The sequence below is a fragment of the Typopeltis vanoorti genome, chromosome 6 (assembly GCF_054136105.1).
Source record: "Typopeltis vanoorti isolate ZY-2024b chromosome 6, IOZ_Tvanoo_1.0, whole genome shotgun sequence".
NCBI classification, from domain to species: domain Eukaryota; kingdom Metazoa; phylum Arthropoda; class Arachnida; order Uropygi; family Thelyphonidae; genus Typopeltis; species Typopeltis vanoorti.
This window is the reverse complement of record NC_143554.1, coordinates 124,104,263-124,125,967: the sequence shown is the minus strand read 5'-3', so window position 1 is coordinate 124,125,967 and position 21,705 is coordinate 124,104,263. Positions and strand designations below refer to the sequence as shown.

The following is a 21,705-nucleotide window of genomic DNA, read 5'->3' as shown; positions in this document are numbered from 1 at the left end:
AAAACGGTCCAGTGAACACACACGGCTAGTCATAAAATATCCTACGGCAAGGAAGGCAAGGGAAAACCACCTTGCTCGTAATCATCTCCCTAGTATGGTAGCATACGGCTATCCCCACCAGCCGTATGGCTGAGGGAACAGGATACGATAGGAATTTCTGTCAAATAAACAATCCAGATGCATTGTTTTCAAAGAATTCAGTTCAACGAAGGAATTTTGACTCTCCGACTACGAGGACTAATTTCTATTGTTACAGTGTTATAAAAAGTGTTATAAACAGTGCATAAAAAAACTTTTTAACTAAATCCGCTGGTGCCTTTTATTTTCCAAAGGGAAGTAGGCAAAGGCCGTTTAGCCCTACCTAATTTTTATCGAGACTGACTGTTGGCCATTTTATTCACTCTTACCCGTCACTGACAGCTGGCCTAAAACTATCAGTGGTTTTCTTAGGCAACCAAGGAAGAGAGCACGGTATACAACTGTCATCATTTTAATGAAAATCATTACTTTCCTCTGACAAAGATGAGCAACTGAACACTGATGCTCGGTATTTCTGGTAAGAATGCCAAATAATTTCCTTTTTTAAATATAATTCCTTAGATATGGGATTTTGCAGATTTTATTATTTTTTTCTTTGCATACCAATGTTTTTGGTATTATCATTTATTTAATTATATCTTTCTACAGAAATCCCAATATTTCTCCGGATGGTACGAATCTCAACGAGTGGCCTCAGCACACTGCATCAACACAAAAGTACCTAATTCTTGACGCAGGAAGTAAAAATGTACGAGACAAGCTTCGAACACGAAGATGTTTTTTCTGGTACAACCTCGTACCACATTTAAAAGATTTGTTAGGTAAATAGTTCGTTTATGTCTTCTGTTTGAATGATAAAGAATAAGAAGATATATTTTGTAGCTTTCAAAATAATTATAAGCAAATAACATAAGTTGCTTTACTGATATTTCTTGCGCCAACTTCACAAACCATAAATAATTTGACTGAAAAAAAAGTGAAGTTTATATTTCAACGGTTTTCCGGTACGTTGGGAGAAATGTATGCGCTTATTAACTTTGCCTTTTTCCTATGGCTCTGTAGCCCAAGTCGAACCTTGCCGACTGAAATTGTTGCCTCAATTTCTAACCCTACTTCACCAGTTTGGACATTGGATGTTGCTATCTTCGTTAACGGTATCTATCACTATCGTTCTTGGTTTTCTTTAAGTCTTTTAACAAGAATTTTACTATTTAAAGTGTTGTCAAGAATACTGTCATTTTCTATACTTCATCCCAGATGTTTTTTTTTTATCTGGGACTTGAAAAATATTATGGAAACCTGATGTTTGAGATCATTAATAACATTGATCAAGTAATCTCAAGAAGAGGTTGGAGAGGAGGTGGTGTGCTACTAATGATATCAGAATGACTTAAGTCTAGTTATGGTAGAAACACAAGAAAACAATGGTAATAGCAATGTCACATGTAGCGTTAAGTTGAGTCTATCTGGTGTGTAGTGGAGGCTAACAGAATGAAATATATAGTGGGGTGTTGCTACAGACCTGGCAGCTCAGTTGCAGGGGACGAAGAAATGCATCGCCAATTTAGCCTTATGGGTACCAAAGGAACAATCATTATGGGTGACTTTAATTTCCCAAACATTGATTGGGTAGACGAGAAATCTCATGATAAGAAAGAAGTGTAATTTATTGAATTGTTGGGAGATAACGTTCTCAAGCAGCATGTGAAAGCAAGAACTCGAGGTCAAAGAGTGTTGGATTTGCTATATAGTCAGAAGGGAGATGTCTGTCAAGAATATGGCTATTTTACCACGAATTGGTGACACTGATCATGCTGTGCTTTCTTGGGAAGTATCAAACTGTATTGATGTTCTCATTAAAACAGGTTACAATGCTGAACTACAAAGATGAAATTATGATCAACTTAGGAGAATACTATCTTTGGTCCCATTGTATCAGTTACTCAATGGGGAAAATGTCAGAAATGCATGGGAATCTTTGAAAAATTGCTTAAATGAGGGGGTATCTGAATATATCCCTAATGTTCGAAGAATAAATAGGTTGGAAGGGAAATGGATGTACAACCTTATTAAGCAAGAGATCCACAAGAAGAAGATGATGTGGAAAGAATATCGTGAGAATAAGAGTGAGGTGAGTTATGATATATAAAGCTCAGGCCAGAACAGTAGAGAGTATTGTGAGGAAAGCTAAATCGGAGTATGAAAAGAAACTGGCAATCCAAAAGAATTTTATCGTTATGCCGCAAGCGAAAGAAAGAATGAATGTGGAAGAATAACTTTATTGAATGCAGATGGTACTCGAATATCGAAGCTAATGAGATTGTTCAGTTAATGCTCACTTTTCTAAGATAGATCAACCGGTGTACGTAACAGGGTGCACAGTACTACTGTTACATTGGATGAAGAGTTAGAGATTCATGAAAATGAAGTTAAAGAGCTGTTGCATAACCTGGATAAGAATTTGTCTATAGGGACAGGTGGAATAATAGTCCGTTTGCTAAAGGAATGTTCGGACGAATTGTCAACGCCTTTGACATGTTTGTATAACTTGAGTCTCTGCTCGGAAATCATACCACAGGAATGGAAGGAATGTATGATAATTCCATTGCACAACGGTGGTGCGAAAACCGATGTGTCTAGCTCCCAACCTATCAGTATCTCTGGAGTGGTAGTGAAGATTTTAGAGAAGTTGATAAGATCTCGAATACAAAATGGGTACACAAACATGCTATACTCTATAAGGAACAACATGGGTTTACTAAAGGAAAGGCATGCTTTAGTAATTTGCTTATCTACATATAGGTATAAAAAGATAAGCCAAAATTTGAAACGTTTTTATATCACGTTTTTTGTCTCTTCATTGTTTTGAGCCGGGTTAAACTGATAAGTCGAAATTTGAAACGTTTCACGTCCAACAATGTGTTTGCCTTCATGAGACAACAATTTGTTGGTCGTTTCAACATCCTTGAGATGGTCGTGGTTGTAAAGTCTACAGCTAAAGAAACTCAATGGTTCGTGAAAAGCTTAAGGCAAGACAGTGTCCAATTATGCCGCTGCTGATGTCACTAAAGTCTTTGTTTTTGCTTGTATTAATGATTTACAAAGAAGGTAAATAATTGTCGAATCTAATATTTGCTGCCATAATACTTGATGTTTGGTTTTAGATGCATGTGATAACAATCCTGATTTGGTTTTCCTTTCGTTCTTCTTGTCGTTGATGTGTTCAGATTGGCATGCTAGACTACCTGTCTGTCCTACATAGTGCAAACCACAATTGTGCTTGTGGTTTGCTCTTAATGCAAGTCTAAGCTTGCAACTTTCGATCTGATCTGAAATGCAAAGGAGTGCTTCGGATAAGAATTAGAACTTCAATAAACAAGCTAAAACATTAAGCTATATTGCTTCTAGTTTTAGTCTTCCAATATACTATTTCTTATTCCTTTAAGAACTGAGGATACATTATGATGTTCTCTCTCTCTCTCTCTCTCTCTCTCTCTCTCTCTCTCTCTCTCTCTCTCTCTCCCTCTCTCTCTCTCTCGAATGCGTAGTCAATTATATATCCATGTTTCTAATTTTTATTTAATGGACTTTATTTTATTATTTTAGATCAGTCTGGAAGCTGCAGAAAATAATAGAAGAAAACGTCATTTGAACAATTTAATATTCTAAAGCATTTCTTTGTTAGTAAAAGTATCAGTTCATACTTGCATATTTTAAACAAGCAAAGTAATTGTATTGGTTTTCTCGAATAAAATATCTTGACTTCTGGATTCGATGAATCTCCACGAATATCATCCGGTATATAAAATAAATTACCATTTTGATTATTAACAGCAACGAAACGTAAAACACAACACAAAAAACATAGGAACACAATTTTATGCTAAGACATAAGATGTGTACCGTTTGAAATCTATTTACAGACCGCCCTCTAGGAGGAAATCTACAAAACTTTAGGAATATAATAATTGTTAGAAAAAATATACAGAATAAACAAACAAACAAACATAGAATATTCTGTTGAACTTTCATTTAAGATTGTAACTTATAAAATGTTTTAATATCATATTAAAGTTTACTCGAAATTTGGAAAAATCGAGCTTCTCTAAGAGATAAACATCAATATAGCTTTAAAGATACCAAGTAATTTCATTAACTTGGTTTTAATCCTTTTTCCCAAGTAAGCAAACAGACTGGTAAGCCAAGTTTGCACCGGAAGTATTTTCAGGTCTGAGGCAACTTGTGGTTGCCTCAGAGAGACCAGAACGAGAGGTCATCCCTAAAAGTTGAACAATGGTGTGATTAGTACGAGTGTAACACTGTTAGGCTTGTACTAACCACATATTGTGTAATGGTTAATATTGTGTTATGGTTAGCGACCACGAGATGGCGGCACGTGTTGAACCGTAAAGTTACGACTCAACAAGTGCCGCCATCTCGTGGTGGATAACCATAACACAATATTTTTAACGTCTGAAAGAGTGTGGATTCTACTGTCGATTTTCATTTTCTTGAGTTTACGTGTCGAAAAATCCGAGTTTAGGGGAGAAAATATCCGGTTGCCTCTGAGAGAGATCAACTAACTCGGGAATCGGTCGAAAATAAGACTTAGAAAAAGTTCCTCTAGTAGTAGTAATAGCCTTGGGCCAGATATCCCTTATTGGCTACCGTGAAGATTGAACTGCCCGCTCAGTCTCCGAAAGTTAGATATGGCTAAAACTGACTCGCCTCCTCGCTATATGGGAATAAAAGACGTTAGCTGATTTTTTTTTAATTATTATTTATTTATTTATTTATTATTTTTTTTTGATAAACTCAATCAATGCAACAATTTAGATATCCTTATTTCGAATACTCGTGGTATTAGTAAACAAATAAATCATTTCTGGTTCTACAAGCCCTAATTAATTAATTAATTTTTATTTTGTATTTTATTTTATGATTTTCAAAAAATCTAAATCAGGCCCTCGTGATGCTCTAATAAATTACTATGTATGCGCCATCTCTTGCTCGGAAGATAAACTAGGAGATATTTTTGAAATTGTATAATTCTGAATTAAACTATGCAATTGTACAGCTCCGAATAAGGTGCGAGGTCTATAAGGTACGTATAAAATGCATTGGCGATGCAAGTACATAATATGGTATGTTTTCTCTACATTTTATAATCCTTTGTATTCTTTAAAACAAGCGGTTCTCAATTGGAATGCTGGATCGTCACATACCACTGATTTAGTTCACGAGAAATAATAACGGACAAGGAAAAAAAAAAAAAAAAAAAGCAGGTTTAATTTAAGTTTCCCATTTTGCTTGTTTTTTCTTCCTTCGCTGTTTTTATATTTAACTTGGGTATACATCTTTGGATCTTGCAGCTCCCTCAAACACAATAAATAAAACATTGCTGTAAGTGTTGATTAGCCGCCGTGACATGAAATATAACAGCAACGAACCTGTCATCAGTTTAATTAAAATAAAATTTTTCGTTTATTTCGAATAGAACAAACACATATTTGGGATTTTACTCAGTATATGCAGGATAATTCACTTCATTTCAAATGAAATGTCTTGATATTTTGTAAGAAGAGAGTGTCAGATGTGTGGGGCGGGAGAGAGAGAAGAAGAAATGGTTGTGTTTGTTTCTCTGTATGAATTGTTGTTTTTATTATTATTATTATTATTATTACGTGACACCTACAAGAACTCATCGAGGCAGGTCACCTACTCTACGACTCTCCGTCTCCACCATTCAATCCGCAAGCTACAACAAACGGCAACTATTTCTTCTTCTGCAGCTTGTCCCACTTAAGTAGGTTCGCTGTTTGTAGTGAGTCTCCTCCACAACCTCCTGTCTTAGGATATAGCCACATTCAAGTTCTATATCCTCAAGTCCTTCTCCATCATCTCCCTCCGTCTCTTCTTTGGCAGCCCGCGCTTCCTCCTCCCCTGCACATCCATCTGCATGACCTTTCTTTCCACATACTCTTCCTCCCTCCTCATCACATCAGGTGTCATGTGAAGAGGGAACTTTCACCTTTCCCCTTACATAATCATTTCTCAGACAATCCTTTCTGGTCACACCGCACATCCACCTAAGCATTCTCATTTCCGTTACCTCCATCCTGCTGATGTTACTTTTCCTCAGGGCCACAGTTTCCATAGAATACGTCATAGCTGGTCTCACTACTGTCCTGTAGATTTTGCCTTTAAGATTAATCGGTACTCTCTTATCGCATAGCACTACAACCATCCCTCTCCAGTTCCTCCATCCTGCTTGTATCCTGCATCCCACTTCATTTTCAGCCTTACCCTCTTTCATTATTGAACCTAGGTATCTAAAGTCACTGACCCTTCTGATGACATTTCTTTACAGCTCCAGATCTGTCTCCTGGCTGGCATCCAATTTGCCACACATATACTCTGTCTTACTTCTGCTCAGTCTCATACCTCTCTCTTCCAGTACTTTCCTCCAACTTTCCAGTTTAGCTGCCACTTCTCTTGATTCTGCACACAGCACGATGTCATCTGCATACAACATAGTCCAAGGCGCGTCTTCTGTCACCTCCATCACAATAATAAACAGGAACGGACTTAATGCTGACCTTTGATGCAAGCCAACTGTCACTGGAAAACTTTCAGTCTCTCCCAGGCAGGTCCGAACTGTTGTCTTCACATTTCTGTACATCTCCTGCACCAGCCTGACATATTTCTCCGCTACTTTCTTCTCCCTCAGACAGCTCCGAACTTCTTGCATTGGCATTCTATTATACGCTTTCTCCAGATCAATAAAGAGCAGATGTAGCTCCCGTTGCTTCTCTCGAAACTTTTCCGCCATCTGCCGTAACCCAAAGATTGCATCTGTCGTCCATCGACCAGGCATGAAGCCAAATTACTCCTTTGCAATTTCCACCTCCTTCCTCGGTCTTCCATCAAGAACTCTCTCCAGGATTTTCATTGTGTGGGACATCAACTTTATTCCTCTGTAATTGTTACAGTCTTGTGCATTCCCTTTACTCTTGTAGATGGGGACAAGAGTCCTTTCCCCCCATCCTCGGGTATATTTTCCTTTTGACAAACGTTTCTGAACAGATCCCACTATAGGTCAATTCCCTCTTCCCCCAGTGCCTTCCATGCCTTCACTGGGATCCTCTCACGGCCCACTAATTTTCCATTCTTCATCCTCTTTATGGACTCCTTCACTTCCACTCTACTAATGTTCTGCACCATCCCCAAGGTTCCTCCATGTTCTCTGTGAGTCCTTGCATTTTCTTCATTCAAAAGCTCTTCAAAGTATATTCTCCATCTGTTTCTTATATCCACATCCCTCCTTAATACCCTTCCTCCAGAGTCTTTGATCTGCCTCACATGTACGATGTCCTTTGATGCCTTATTTCTACATTTTGCTAATCGATAAATCTTTCTCTGTCCTTCATTTGTTTCTAATTGATCATAAGGGTCTTGATATTCCATGGCCTTCGCCTGTGCAACAATTCTCTTGGCTTCTCGCTTTTTCTCTCTGTCCTCTTCCACTCTTGACTCATCCCACTTCTGTTTTGCCTTCCTCTTAGCCGTCACTGCTTCTTCTACATTATTATTCCACCACCAACCCTACTTCTACTCTCTAATTTTTCCGGATGTTTCAACAAGCACCTCAACTGCAAGCTTAGAATTACTTTTGAATTATGTCTCCACCAATCTTGTACACTTTCTAGGCCATCAGAAATCCTCTCTAACACCTTCTCACTAAAACTGTTCCTCACACTCTCTTCTTTTAAGCGAAACAACTTAATTGTCTTCCTCCCATAGCTTCCAAAGGTTCTCATCTTCAACCTTACAGCAGCCAGTGTTGCTACGCCACTTGATCTGTTGGGATTACCTTACAATTTCTTACTGCCTTAAGATGTTTTGTCGAAATGTAGTCAATCTGTATACTGTTGTTGCCACTTCTAAATGTTATTAAATGCTCTTCTCTCTCTCTCTTATAGAAAAAAGAGTTCACAATTGCCAGATCAAACGCTACTGTGAAGTCCAAAATCCTCTCTCCTTCCTGGTTCATTATTCCCACTCCATGGCCACTATGCATCCTTTCACAGTCCCGATTCTGTCTCTCTATATGTCCGTTGAAATTTCCTCCGATAATCACCATCTCGTTTTCTTCCAGTTACCTCATTTCTTCATCTACCAATCCAGAATTCATCTTTCTCTTCTGCTGTATAGCCAACTTGTGGGACATATACACATAAGACGACCACTTGCTCTTCTCCAAGACCCAGTTTCATTCGCATGATCCTGTCGTTCCTCCTACCCACTTCCACTACTTCGATCTTCATTCTGCCACACACCACAATTCCGAGACCATTTCTTCCCCCTTTATTCGCTCCAGAGTAGAACAATTTATACCTGTCACCTAATTCCTTCGCCTTTCCCCACTTCCACCCTGTCTCATGTAAGCATAAAATGTCCAACTTCCTCCTCCTCATGTCTGTCACCTCTCTACCTCTTCCAGTCATGCTTCCAACATTCAACGTTCCCACTGGCAACATTCTCTCCACTTGCTGGGCTTGCTTCTTTAACCGCACCCTTCCTTGATTGCGTTGGGGTAGCCCTCGTCCACTTCTCACAGCTGTAGGGCGATGTGAGTGCGCGTCGCTTAAAGGGTACGCTCTAGCCCTTGTATCACTTTCTTTTCGACTTATTTGATCATAGTTAGAGCTGGCAGTGAAGTTTTACCACCGGATGATGCCCTTCCTGACGTCAACCCTCGCCATTTATCCTGGGCTTGGGACCGGCACCTATTGGGGCTAGCTTGCTCCCTTCGGTGGCTGCATAAGGCGAAATGACATAGCAAGATAGAAAAGATTCACCCCTAGCCCTCGACTACTCTAATAGCATTTGGGGTAAGGAGCAAGAAGAGAAGAAAGAAGCAAAGAAAGAAGGGTAGAGGACCAGTCTACAGATAATATAACATATGTATATTCCATGAAGTCAGGCATGGTCCAGCATCAGGTACCTTGGGTTAGCTATGCCCGTACTCACTAAAGTGAGCCCATGAGGAATACAACAAACAGCAACTACCATCATCATCATCATCTACACCACTGCCATCTATTGCCCACCACCACCACTAGTATTTTCACAGACAATCACAACATCCATGCCCAAGTCGGATTCTCGTAATTTATTAATATTGACCATACCTGCATATTGTATGTATTTTATATTTTTAAATACATCTTTTTTTTTTTTTTTTTTTTTTTTACAAAGAGCTGTATTTAAAATAAATAAATAAAGGTGAAAAGATCAAAAACAAAATTTTCCCGATTTTTAAAATGTGCTTCTCTGCAACTGTTCAGAATTGAAACACAGAGCAATTTTTTCTAAAAATATTTTATTCTCAATTCCAAGAATTATTTTATAAATACAATATGTATTTATAAAGAAAAAAAAAGCAGTACAATTTCTTATTTAATAAAATATACAGTATAATAAATATTACACGTGACAGCTTTTATAAATAAATAAATAAATATTTTTAAATAACTTTTTACTAAAATAAAGAGCCGAAATGCTTCTCTTCGGCGATTCAAGTTTATAATAATTAATCCTTTTATGCCAGTGAAACCTTTTGGCTCTTTATTTTAGTAAATACTTTTTAAGCACCGACCGAGAGTTCGCTTACGAAAAATACACCTGTCGGATGTTTCAAGTTCCTTAGTACTCACAGTTTTTGCTCTCTTAAGGTTTCTTCCCAATTTCTAACGAAAACCAACCAGTTTCAAACCAGTGAAACCTTTTCAAAATGGACCAATAGGAGTGGAATATATGGACGCTTGGGCAGCGATCATCTCTCCTATAAGGTCCGGCTAGGGCGACTCGTAAATATCGGCGAGTGTATTCCCGTTAGCTCTCTGGTCTCATACGAAACTTTTGTGGTTTCTGTATTCGGCTTTGAAATAATTCGGGATTTAATTTCCACTTAATTTTTATAAATTTTTAAATAGCTGCCAGTATACATCAATGATCAGAGTTTCCTGTAAGAAGATTGAGAGATTTCGTTAGGCGCCTTTTTGTGTCATTTTGAATTACACATTTATAAAATATTCATATTGATATATACATGTCTGCAGGTTCTAGTACTTTTTTTTAATTTTTTTTTTTTTAATGTTGGGCCCATTTACGAGAGGTTGGCTGGTCAACCTATAGTACTTTAGTACGTATATATGTAGTGGGATGGGAAAGGAGAAACTTGTTGCCATTCCATTTAAAAGGCTGTGTATTGTATTCCTTGAGAAACACAACAGGGGAAGAGTGTTCCACAATCCAGCAGTAGCAGTGATGAAGGAGGAGGAAAAGAAACTTGTTCTGAGGGTTTCAAGGTGTACTGTGAAGGGATGTTGGGAGGTGGGTTCAGACAGAGTGGGGTAGTTATTGATGTTGTTTCAGATGAGCATTTTCCATGAAAATATTTGCAAAATATACAAATTGCAGAGACTAAACGTCTATGTGAAAGTGGGGGGAGTGCCTCGATAAGAGATGGATCATTTATCAGTCTAATTGCTCCCCTCTGTATTGAGTCAAGAATTTTGAGGGAGCCCCACTCCAAATGTGAGAACAGTATTCGATAGCTGGGCGGATTTGCGATTTGTATAAGGTTAACAGCTGTTTTGAAGAGAAGTAACGTCTTGAGCGAAAGAGAAAGCCTAGTTTTTTGGAAGCTGAGGATGCAATGGTTGTGATGTGTTTATGCCAGGAGAGGCCTGATGTCATGGTAATTCCGAGAAGGGAAATTTCATCTTGTCTGGGAATTTGAGTGTTATCAAAAATAATACTGGGAGGAAATGGTCCTTTTTTGTGGGAAATAAGACAGAACTTGGTTTTACTAGATTTGAAGTCGAAGAGGTTATCTCTTGTCCATGTGTGACTGTGTAAGCGTTGTTGCATGGGGCAGGAGATGAGCACTAGGTTGTGGTCAGAAATCCCCAAGGTTGGGGGAGGGCTCACTATATTCACTGTATATTTGGAAGGGGTCATTGGAAAAGAAGAGAGATCTAGGGTATTTGGGGAGTGATTTCGGTTATCTGGTATTCTGGTCGCCTTGTGAACAATTTGTGGAATGTCGTTGGTGATGGCTAATATTTCAGCGTGTCTGCCTGCAGAATCTGTACAACTGGAAGAGGAAAGCCAGTTGGTGTTATGGACATTAAAGTCACCTAGGAGGACGATTTCACTATTAGGAGAGTGGGACTAGAGAAAATCAACTTTTGAGGAAAGGAAATTAAAGAGTTCGGAGTGGTTGGTGGTATTAGGAGAGCGATAGAGACAGCAGAGGAATTTGACTGAGTGGGGGAGGGATATTTTGACCCAAAGAAGGTCAAAGTTGGGCGATTCTAGGTTAGGTGCTTTCTGACGGGGTATGTCAGAACGGATATATGCGCACTCACCACCCTTGGGTCGAAAGGAGTTAAATAGTGTATAGTTAGGATGGTTGAGATGGATAGTGCATGAGGAAGGTGAAATTGGAGTTTCTGTTAGGAAACGTTGGTGGGGTTTGGTTGGTTGAGATGATATATATGTCTCCATATATATGGAGAGAAACAATTAGAAAATATTTATCGATCATACACAGAACATATTTAATGCCTAAGAATGGCGGCAACATTGTCATTATTTTGATATTAGATCGTTGTAGTTCTATATTTCTGGAAGAAGTAGTTATTTTGACAGAGCCTATTTTGACTGTTAGTTGGTTTCTTGTATGAATATACTGTGTTTATATTTGGGTGTCATTAAGTGATTTTTGTTTTTTTTTTGAATCTCTTCGAAAGATTGATCTTGACGACTTTTCTGTTTTAATATTTTGCTCTTTACCAGGTGTTTACGTCTGTTTTCTTTCATTTTTTTAAAAAAACAATTTGGTGATTTTTTTTTTTTTTTTTTGTATATTTCTTTTATATGGAAGAGAAGTCATTGATATGAAGTTTTTGAATTTAAAGTAAGTAGACTGTTCAGGGCTTGCATATTAGATTTTTTTTTTTCCAACTATCCAGTGTTTCATTAACATTGGTTTTTTAGAGATTTTTGTTTGAACGTGTTTACTTGGGTTTTAAAAATAATTTAATTATGATAAAATTCTAATATTTTTAAAATATTATTCTCCTTCAAAGAAATTACATGTATACAAAAGTATATAAACAAAATTAGCACCGAAATGCAAACATTTTTACAATAGGTATAATTGATATATGTTAAAAATTACAATAAAATTTTAATAACAATATCAATAATAATTCTACGTATCATTGTATTTATAATTGTATAATTGTATTATTGTATTGTATAATTATAGGTAATATTATATTTCCTACAATTTCGTACAATCATACAATACAAAGTAAATTCATTAATTAAAACATTTTTAGTAATATTAATGTTTTATTTTATTCTATTTTCATATATATTGCATGGGAATATTATTCCATTAGCATAGTAATATGGATATATTACATAATAAGATTGTTACACGATATGTAGAAATAGTAATGGTTTACATAATAATATTATTACATTACATTTAGTAATTTTAATATTAGTATTAATTTAATTATATTTTATTGATTAAATACTTCGTATTTTGGTTCATTTAGAATAAGGTTTATAAAAGACTAAGAACATTATTTGAGTAATTAAGTATGTTTGTGTGTGTGGGACGGAGTTACTAACCTCGTAATGATAGTAATAATGATTTTTATTGATTGCCAAAATATTTTCACATACAATAAACATCTTCAGTGGCATTGCAACTTATAATTTTAAAGAATTCAGCTCTAAGTGCTGCATTTTCTGCATTGGAATTCAATTAAAATTTTAATAGTATTTTTTGGCCGCTATATTATGGAATTACAACACATGTTCTTCTAATGTTAACAATGAAGATTAAACAGATTTTTTTTGTATAATATTTTTTTGTTGTTTATATAATTCTTTTAATTATAAGAATAATTTATAACATTTTTTTTTCATGTTACATAAGAGTATTATATTAATAATATTATCACATAATAATCAGTATCTTCTTTATTGTTGTATACTTTACTAACTGTTTTATTACATAATCTGCTTCTTTGGTTACAAGGATTACGTGTGGTTGAGTGAGGCAAGTTAATCCCACCTATTATTATTATTATTATTATTATTATTATTATTATTATTATTATTATTATTATTATTATTATTATTATTATTATTATTTTTGCATATTAACATCAGAAGCATCCGAAAACATTGGTTATTATTGCAGGCTTATCTGAGGAATTACACTGATATTATTGATATATTAATTCTTACAGAAGTATCCATAACTAATGACGAAGCGACTGCTTTACAAATTCCATGCTTCCAACAACATAGATCATGCCGCCAAACAAGAAGAGGGGACGGAATACTAATATTTATCAAACAAAAATTAATAGCAAAAGAAAAGGCCTATCAGTTTGAGCATGCTGAAACCCTCTGCCTCGAAATCATTAATACCACGAATACACAGCATCCCATAATACTAAATGCTATTTACAGGCCACCAAACCTAAACATGATAAAATTCTTGTACGAACTCAATTGCTGGCTTTCAAGCCAAGAAATATGCTCAACCGAACACCTAATGATAATTGGCGACATAAATATAAATATTGCAAACGAAAACCAGAATAACACTGTACAATACCTAGACACACTATCCATGTATAATCTAATACCAACAATAACATCATGTACTACAGAAGAAATATTCGGAAATACTATCACTGCCTCCTGTCTAGATCATATAAACGTCCGAGCACCACCAAATAGTTACACTGCATCAGTCATAAAGTGCAAAGTAGCAGACCATTACTTCACCGCTCTAAACCTGTACACCAATACAATATCCATGCAATGTCCCACAGATGAAAAGCGACAGAAAACAATAATAGACGAAGAAATAGTCAACCACGAAATAAGAAAAACAGACTGGGAACACCTGGCATCAGATTCAGCAGACATCTTATACAACAACATTAAACTCACACTGGAGGAAATATATAAGAAAGCTACGAAGAAAGTCCGAATTCGTTCAAAAACAACACAAAATCCTTGGATAACACAAAACTTAATCCTAGAAATACACAGAAAGGACGCTTTATGGAAAGAATTAAAGCGATATCCAAATAACGCAGCTTTAAAAACTGAATATAAGATAACAAGGAAATCGCCTTACAACACAAATCAGAAATGCAAAAAGAAGCTACTACAGAGACAAACTAACCTCCGCACAAAACAACATGAAACAAACCTGGCATCTGATCAATGAGATGCTAGATTTTGTTCCCAACACCACCGCCTCCGAAAACATAAAACACAGCTTCATGAAAGACGCAAAACCTATCCAACAACTAGCAAATGACTTTAACCAATACTTTGCAGACTCCGTCCAAGAACTACACAGAAATATTCCCCCAATCACAAAACGAGACCCTCCACTTGGACCACAATCAAAACAGACATTATGGTTCCCAACCATAAAAAAAGCAGAACTTCTCTCAACAATACATCAAATCAAACCAAACAAAGGCCCAGGAATAGATGGTATTAGACCTAAAGATATAAAGCAACATGCAACTAGTTTAAGTCCTATCCTACTAAAATTAATAAATAAAATATTTAAAACAGGACAGATACCAAGTATGCTAAAGGCCGCCATAATCACACCCATATACAAACAAAGAAAAAGAAATTTAATCAACAATTACAGACCCATAGCAACATTACCAATTATCAATCAAATTATGGAGCGGATCATACTGAAGAAACTCACAGCATATACTGAGATCTTTCATATTATCCCCAAATGGTTTTCAGAAAAATAAGGGAACAACATCTCTCTTGGAAGACTTTACAGACGTAATTAATACCGCCTTAGACAAAAACAAAATTGCCATGGTAGTCTTTATAGATCTAACTAAAGCATTCGATACACTTACACATCAAACCTTGTTAGAAAAGCTGAGGCATGTTGGAATAGACGGGCCTCTTCACAGGTGGTTTACAAACTACCTCCAAAATAGAAAGTATACCACACGTATCGGGTCAAAACGAAGCAGAGAGCTACCAGTAACCTGTGGAGTGCCACAGGGAGCTGTACTCTCCCCAACTCTATTCAACATTTACACGCACGATATTAATCAGTTACCACTCAAAGCTAAGATATTCCAATACGCAGACGATACTGCAATAATATCCATCCATAATAACGCAAGCATAACCCAAACAAATATGCAACATGATATAAATCTGATCATAGACTGGCTCACGAAAAACTCCATACACCTAAACTCAGAAAAGACAAAATTAATGATATTCAGAAATCCACTGACTCGACCAGTTGATAACAAATATATAACTATCCAACATCCACTTCCCAACATAAAAAACACACAGAACAGCAAAACCACTACAATCACTCAGGTTGAAACAATACGATACCTTGGAATTTACTTCGATGCAGATATGAACTGGAATAGCCACATAAACCATCTACACAACAAACTCCGAACCATGCGGCAAACTCTACAGGTTAAAAGACATAGTTCCTATACGCCTAAAAACACTAATATACAAAGCACTATGCCAAAATATACTAAGATACGCTATAACAACGTATGCTTTCGGTGCACCCTACAAATTAAATAGATTAATGTCGCTACAATACAAAATGGCAAAACTGATCTTTTGGGAGCAAAGAGAAAATCACGACCTTATAAACATTGCAATGTCAGAACACAAAATACTGACAGCAAAACATTTATGCCACTATGCAGCCTTGCTAAAACATTATTTCGATGCCAACTACAGGACAGTCAGAAATACATACCGTATAACAAGACCTCAGACTACTAATTATATCCCATATAAATACAATAATCACCACGGAAAGGCCACGCGAAATTTCTACATCCCAGACGTGATAAACAAATTACCTTTTGAATACAGAAACCTTACAAACTACAATAGCCTGAAAAGAGCTCTAAGGACATACTATGAACAAGAAACACGACCCCAAAATACCATACAAACTAAATGAAACACAATATATTCGTTCCGGCTTCCAGTTCTGCGACGCATCAATACATTCCAATTTTCGTGTGTGTGCATGCGTGCGTGCGTGCGTGCGTGTGTGTGTGTGTGTGTGTGTGTGTGTGTGTGTGTGTGTGTGTGTGTGTGTGTGTGTGTGTGTGTGTGTGTGTGTGTGTGTGTGTGTGTGTGTGTGTGTGTGTGTGTGTGTGTGTGTGTGTGTGTGTGTGTGTGTGTGTGTGTGTGTGTGTGTGTGTGTGTGTGTGTGTGTGTGTGTGTGTGTGTGTGTGTGTGTGAACGCGCGCGTGCGCGCGAATTTCTCAATCATAGATTTCGTCCCAACACAGAAAAAAAAAAAAAAAAAAACAATACATAATAACGAACTGGTGTCATCCTCAGATAAGCTTACATATAAGCTTCGAGGATGAAAGCAAAGAAATTAGTTCTCATCCAAGATGTATCATATGTAACCAAATACATGCAATGTACGTATCACATGTAAACCAAAGTATGTAATGTAAATATCGCATGTAAACAAATGTATGTAATGTATATAATAACGGTAACAAATGTATGCAATGTAAAAAAAAAATTATTTTAAATGTAAATCATGAGTTTACAATGTTTGTGAGAATAAGAAAACATAATATTCAGATTGCATATGAGTAAATACTGTTGTATAATCACACCTTTTCAAACTTGAAAAAAAAATAGTAAACTAGAACATGTAATATTATACAACTTATGTAACTCTGAACAATATAATTGTAAATTATTATTATGATTGTTATAAAAAAAAACTGTTATCACCATTACAATTTAAATCTCATTATATTTAGCACAAAGTGCTGAACCTTGTAAAATAATATACAGAATAGATGATCATTGTACATATGTAAATATTTGAAAGAACAATAAAAAAAATAAATTATTATTATTATTACGTATTTACTTTTATTCTTTGTTTTCTGATAAGCCTCTTTCAACGGCTGCCTCTCTAAAAGTGCCAAAAAGACAACCATTAACGGTTCTAATTTCTTCAAATGTTTTAGCACCAGGTGTATGAAGTAACAGCAGCCGAAGATAAAACTGTTCTAAGTTCCTTTCATCAACATCAGAAATTCTCGAAATTATGTTATTTTTTATTTGTCGCTTCTTCCATACATCCACTTTATATTCGTAGCCATAGGGTATTTCAGTATAAAGGAGATTCCGAGCATCAGGATCAGATTGGTTTAAATTAAACCAAGCTTTTAAAGTTGTCATTCTGTATCTCTTTTCTGAAGGAAGATGAACATCAAGCCAAATAACTCTATGGGAGTGATCATGTAATTCAAATCCTAGTAATCTCCACATCGATTCACAAGCAGTTAAGTATCTTTTATTTAAGTAATCCTTTACTGGAGTTCTGGTGGAAGTCTGCATATATCGCTTTTGGACTTTGTTGTTATTCTGTTTCTTTCGTTTCGCATAATTGCGCCAGGAAGGACCGTTCCCCTTATATATATAGCTGACGAGATTGGAGATGGAATTTTTATTTGTAATAAAACTGCAAATCTCTACATTTATATGAGCATTATATTTCAAAAGTAAATACGTATTATATGGAACTACGTATCTGCTGTCAAGGGAAAATTGTTGACCATCTTTAAAGAAATCTATTGATCTCCCCGGAGATCTTTTATATAACGGATAGCTATTATGTTTCACTTCTGTTTGATTTTGATATTTTTTAGGGAAATTTTTTGTACAATGTCCGTGACTCATACAGAAAGCTTCCTTATTCATACTACAATAGTGATGGATCATTCTTTTTTTCACTATTTGATGCAAACGTGAATTGTTAGCAGCATCAGGTATTTCGGCTGAAACATATCGATCAACCATATCTACATCGACAAATTTACAATCCTCCTTCAGTATTATGAAAATATGAGCGTGTGGTAAACCTCTTTTCTGAAACTCAATTGTATACATATAGGCAACAGTTTCTCCAAAAAGTCGATTTATAATAATATCTTCTAGCAGAGATTTCAACTTCAGTTTGAATACTCGCACTTCCAAGTCGGGTCTGTCAGATGGACACTGCCCTGGCTCCAGATTTTCTCGAATTTCCTTCCAATCTGGATTGCACGTAAATGTAATGAAAAGATCTGGGCTTCCAAATTTAGATACAATTGCCATTGCATCATCATAACAATCGTTCATATACTTAGGAGAGCCTGGATATGAAAAGGAATATTTAGTTTTGCTAAGACTGTCTAGTGTCATTTTCTCATATTGAGCATATGAACTTATGATATATTGTTGAGTTAGATTTCCAGCATTTAAAATAGGATTAAACTCATCTCGTACAGCCAGTTGAGCAAGTTTGTACTGGTGTAGCGTAACTTTATGTACAGTGCTTCCTTCATATCCACTCCACGACATGGTCTCAGCCCAACCATGTTCCCCATATGGGAAAAGCAGCACAAAAGTGTAGGGATCAAGATTTGGATTTCGGACATCTAGATTTTCAAACTGATTTTTCTTCCGTGCCTGAGAACGAATTGTTATAGTAGGTTCCAAAGGGAGATTGATCATTTTATTTCTACATGTCATGCCAGTTTCATCGATATTTGGTGAACTATGATTTTTATTATTATGGCGATTTTCTTGCACGTCTTTTTGTCGCTTTGTGTTTGCAGGTCCAGCCAAACTGCGATAAATGCGAGCAATACGATTTTTCTCACGAATTAATTTAAACAATTTTTGCACTTCGTAAAATTCAATGGATTTATTTTCTGCAATCATTTTTAGTTCTCGAAGAGCTACATTTTCATCAGCGGCATACAGCTGAGATAATCGCGGTGCCACACCGACAGGTGGATTGTGATGAGGGGTCTTATAATCAACAGGCCCTTTAATACGAATGATATCTGGTTTACGAAATGTGTATAATTTGCATTTCATGAATGCAAATGACAAAACTTTATTGTACACATCAATATATCTTCTAAAATTTATGCATTCTGAAACGTTTACTTTTGTCATAAGATTTTTCAAATTCGGAGGAAAATCACTTCTACTTTCCAACTTCAATTTGTCTCTGTTGCAACACTTTTTAAACTTCCCATCATCTGGTTCTTCTTTCTCGAAATTTCTTGATCCACAATATCCACAAATAGAGGACATTTCCCCGCAGTAATGTTCTATAATTTCTTTATCTGAGTTTATTTGTTGTTCCAATGACCTTCCTTCTGATATTCTGTTTCTATGGGATTCAGACAAATTCGTAAAGCTTTTCAATGGGGTTTTAATAGCTTCTGCAGCGTGTCCTGAAATCAAAGTGTCTTCAGCAGTGAGCACCATATCACTTTGCCTTGTAATTCCGGCTGCTGGAATTTCATTATATAATATTTTGGGCTCGCGACTCTGCGTTACATTCCAGTTGGATTTTCTCTTTCGAGAAAGGCCTCTTTTATCAGCTTGTTCCTCAGATCTAATAGTTGGTGCTTCGCTGGTGCCATTCACATATTGTGGTTGGACCTGTGATGATCTAGCTCTTGCATAGTTTCTGAAAACTTCTAGAATGTCATCTATATCTCTTGGATCTTTTATTACGAACTTCATGCTGTTACCTTCACTTGACTCTCCTAATAAATAAGAACGTAGCAGAAATTAATACACGTCGGTATCAAATGATGCGTATTAATTTCTTTATATTAAAATTTTATTAAGGAAATAAATGCATTTTTATATCTCTAAATTATAACAATCAGCATAAGGAAAAGAACTTTATTCTTTATTAAATTTCAAAATCGAGATGAACAATCTACAAAACTGAAAACAAACGCATATTTTCTAAAATTCTCCATTAAGCATTGTAGGCCTATTAACTAATACTTTATCATTTAATTTTCTCTTATTTTTTAATTTCGTGAAATATTAAATTTATATTTTTTATTTAGGTCTATAAAATTTAGAAAATGAAACCTAAATTTAGAAAATTTAGGTTTATAAATATTATTTATATTTGAAAAGTTTAAATTAGGCTAAATATATTTGAATTGAAATTTGGATAAAAAAAATTAGAATAAATTAGAATTAGAATAAAATTATCAGTTTAAATTTTGAAATTAGAAATTTAATTATTTGTTTATAAAATATTCGTTTTTTTAGATGTATATCATTTGCTAATTGATAAATTACTGTATTTTACAAGTTTACCATTTGAAAATGCTTAAAATGTATCCTACAATTATATAGAAGTCTGAGTTTGCTTGTGCTGCGGTTTTCAAAATTTTTATAGAGGATACCCTTTTTTTTTGTTAAAAAAATTCTAAGGTGTATTTTTCGCAAAAAAATATATCTTAGAATATATTATATTTTATTTTAGTAAAACTGAAATATTGTTATAATTTTTCTTAAATAGTACACAATTCAAACCACATTAAACATGAAATAGCACATAGTGATATTTTAAAATTACAAAGTTTGCATTTATAACTTACGCATATTTAGAACGAAGGTATTTAATAAAAATAAATAAGATAGACCATTGCTTCTCGCTGTCCCAAAAAGGTCTCACGTTTTCCTGGAGGAGAGGAAGGGGGTCACGCCCTATTAATAACCACTCTGCTAGAGCGATGAAATACGACATTGTTTAGTAAACACATTTAAAAAATAATGAAATACTACGTAGCATTTGCAAAAATTAAATGTATGCAGCATATTTTAAGTAATGATTATTGTTAGTAGAATAGATAGCAGTAAACTTACTTGCATTCGCTTCTTCAGTTCTTAAGTATAAAAAGCGTTGTAATACAGGAATATATTCTTCTGGTAACAGTGGTAGCATTTCATTTATTTTTCTTTCAATACTTCGGATCGACTTTTCTATTTCAATGTTAGAAATTTCTAACAAAATGTAACATTGCGATAGCAAGTCCATCGTTATTTATTCTTCTGTTCTGATAATTTCAAGACTTGGTTTCTACAATTTTCCTAAATATTCAGAAAATAAAAATAAATTGTACATGAATATAGAGAATTCTTTATTTAAATGGACTTCAAAATAAAGTTTGACACATATTCTCAATGCATAAGAAAATAGTAAATTGCAATCAGATTGAAAGCAAATCCTTCAGACGAACAAAAAAGGTTCTCTGGATGTTGAAGAATACAATCACAAGCCGAGGTAAGATGGTGATGGTTGTTATTATATATATTTATAAGGTTTTCGTTTGCGGCCACATCTGGACTACTGTGCAAAGATTTGGTTATATAGGATCATTGAGGAGTGTATCCTTTGAGAAGAGACTGAAGGCTTGTGGTTTTATAAATTTACTTCATAGACAGAAGTAGTAGAGGTGTCACTCTGAACAAGATCAAGATCAAGATAAGATAAGGAATCGTGACGTCTTTGTGTGATAAGATCATTGACGTCATTGTGAGGGAGGAGTGGCGTGACGTCATCAGTTTGGAATGTTTGAAATTTTCCTCGTGGCATATGTGTCACTGAGGTCAGGTCATATGTTTTGTTTCGCGTATGGCCTTGTGAGTGATGGTTAGAGATAAGAAATC

The 21,705-nt window shown here is 35.5% G+C and overlaps 2 protein-coding genes across 2 annotated transcripts in view; one reads left to right on the top strand and one right to left on the bottom strand.

The window, feature by feature from the left end:
* The window catches only part of LOC150105897 (acetylcholinesterase-like), a 34,565-nt gene extending 30,756 nt beyond the window's left edge, over positions 1–3,809 (top strand). Inside the window, exons 3-4 of the mRNA XM_090393657.1 lie at positions 688–860; positions 3,646–3,809. Coding sequence (XP_090249783.1) covers positions 688–860; positions 3,646–3,671 — 199 coding nt within the window. The 3' untranslated portion in view covers positions 3,672–3,809. The remainder of the gene's footprint in view (positions 1–687; positions 861–3,645) is intronic.
* Positions 3,810–17,094: 13,285 nt separating this feature from the next.
* Positions 17,095–19,752, bottom strand: LOC150105896 (uncharacterized). The gene has a single exon (XM_090394589.1). The coding sequence runs from the start codon at positions 19,750–19,752 to the stop codon at positions 17,095–17,097; it is 2,658 nt and encodes an 885-aa protein (XP_090250715.1).
* Between the last annotated feature and the right edge of the window lie 1,953 nt (positions 19,753–21,705).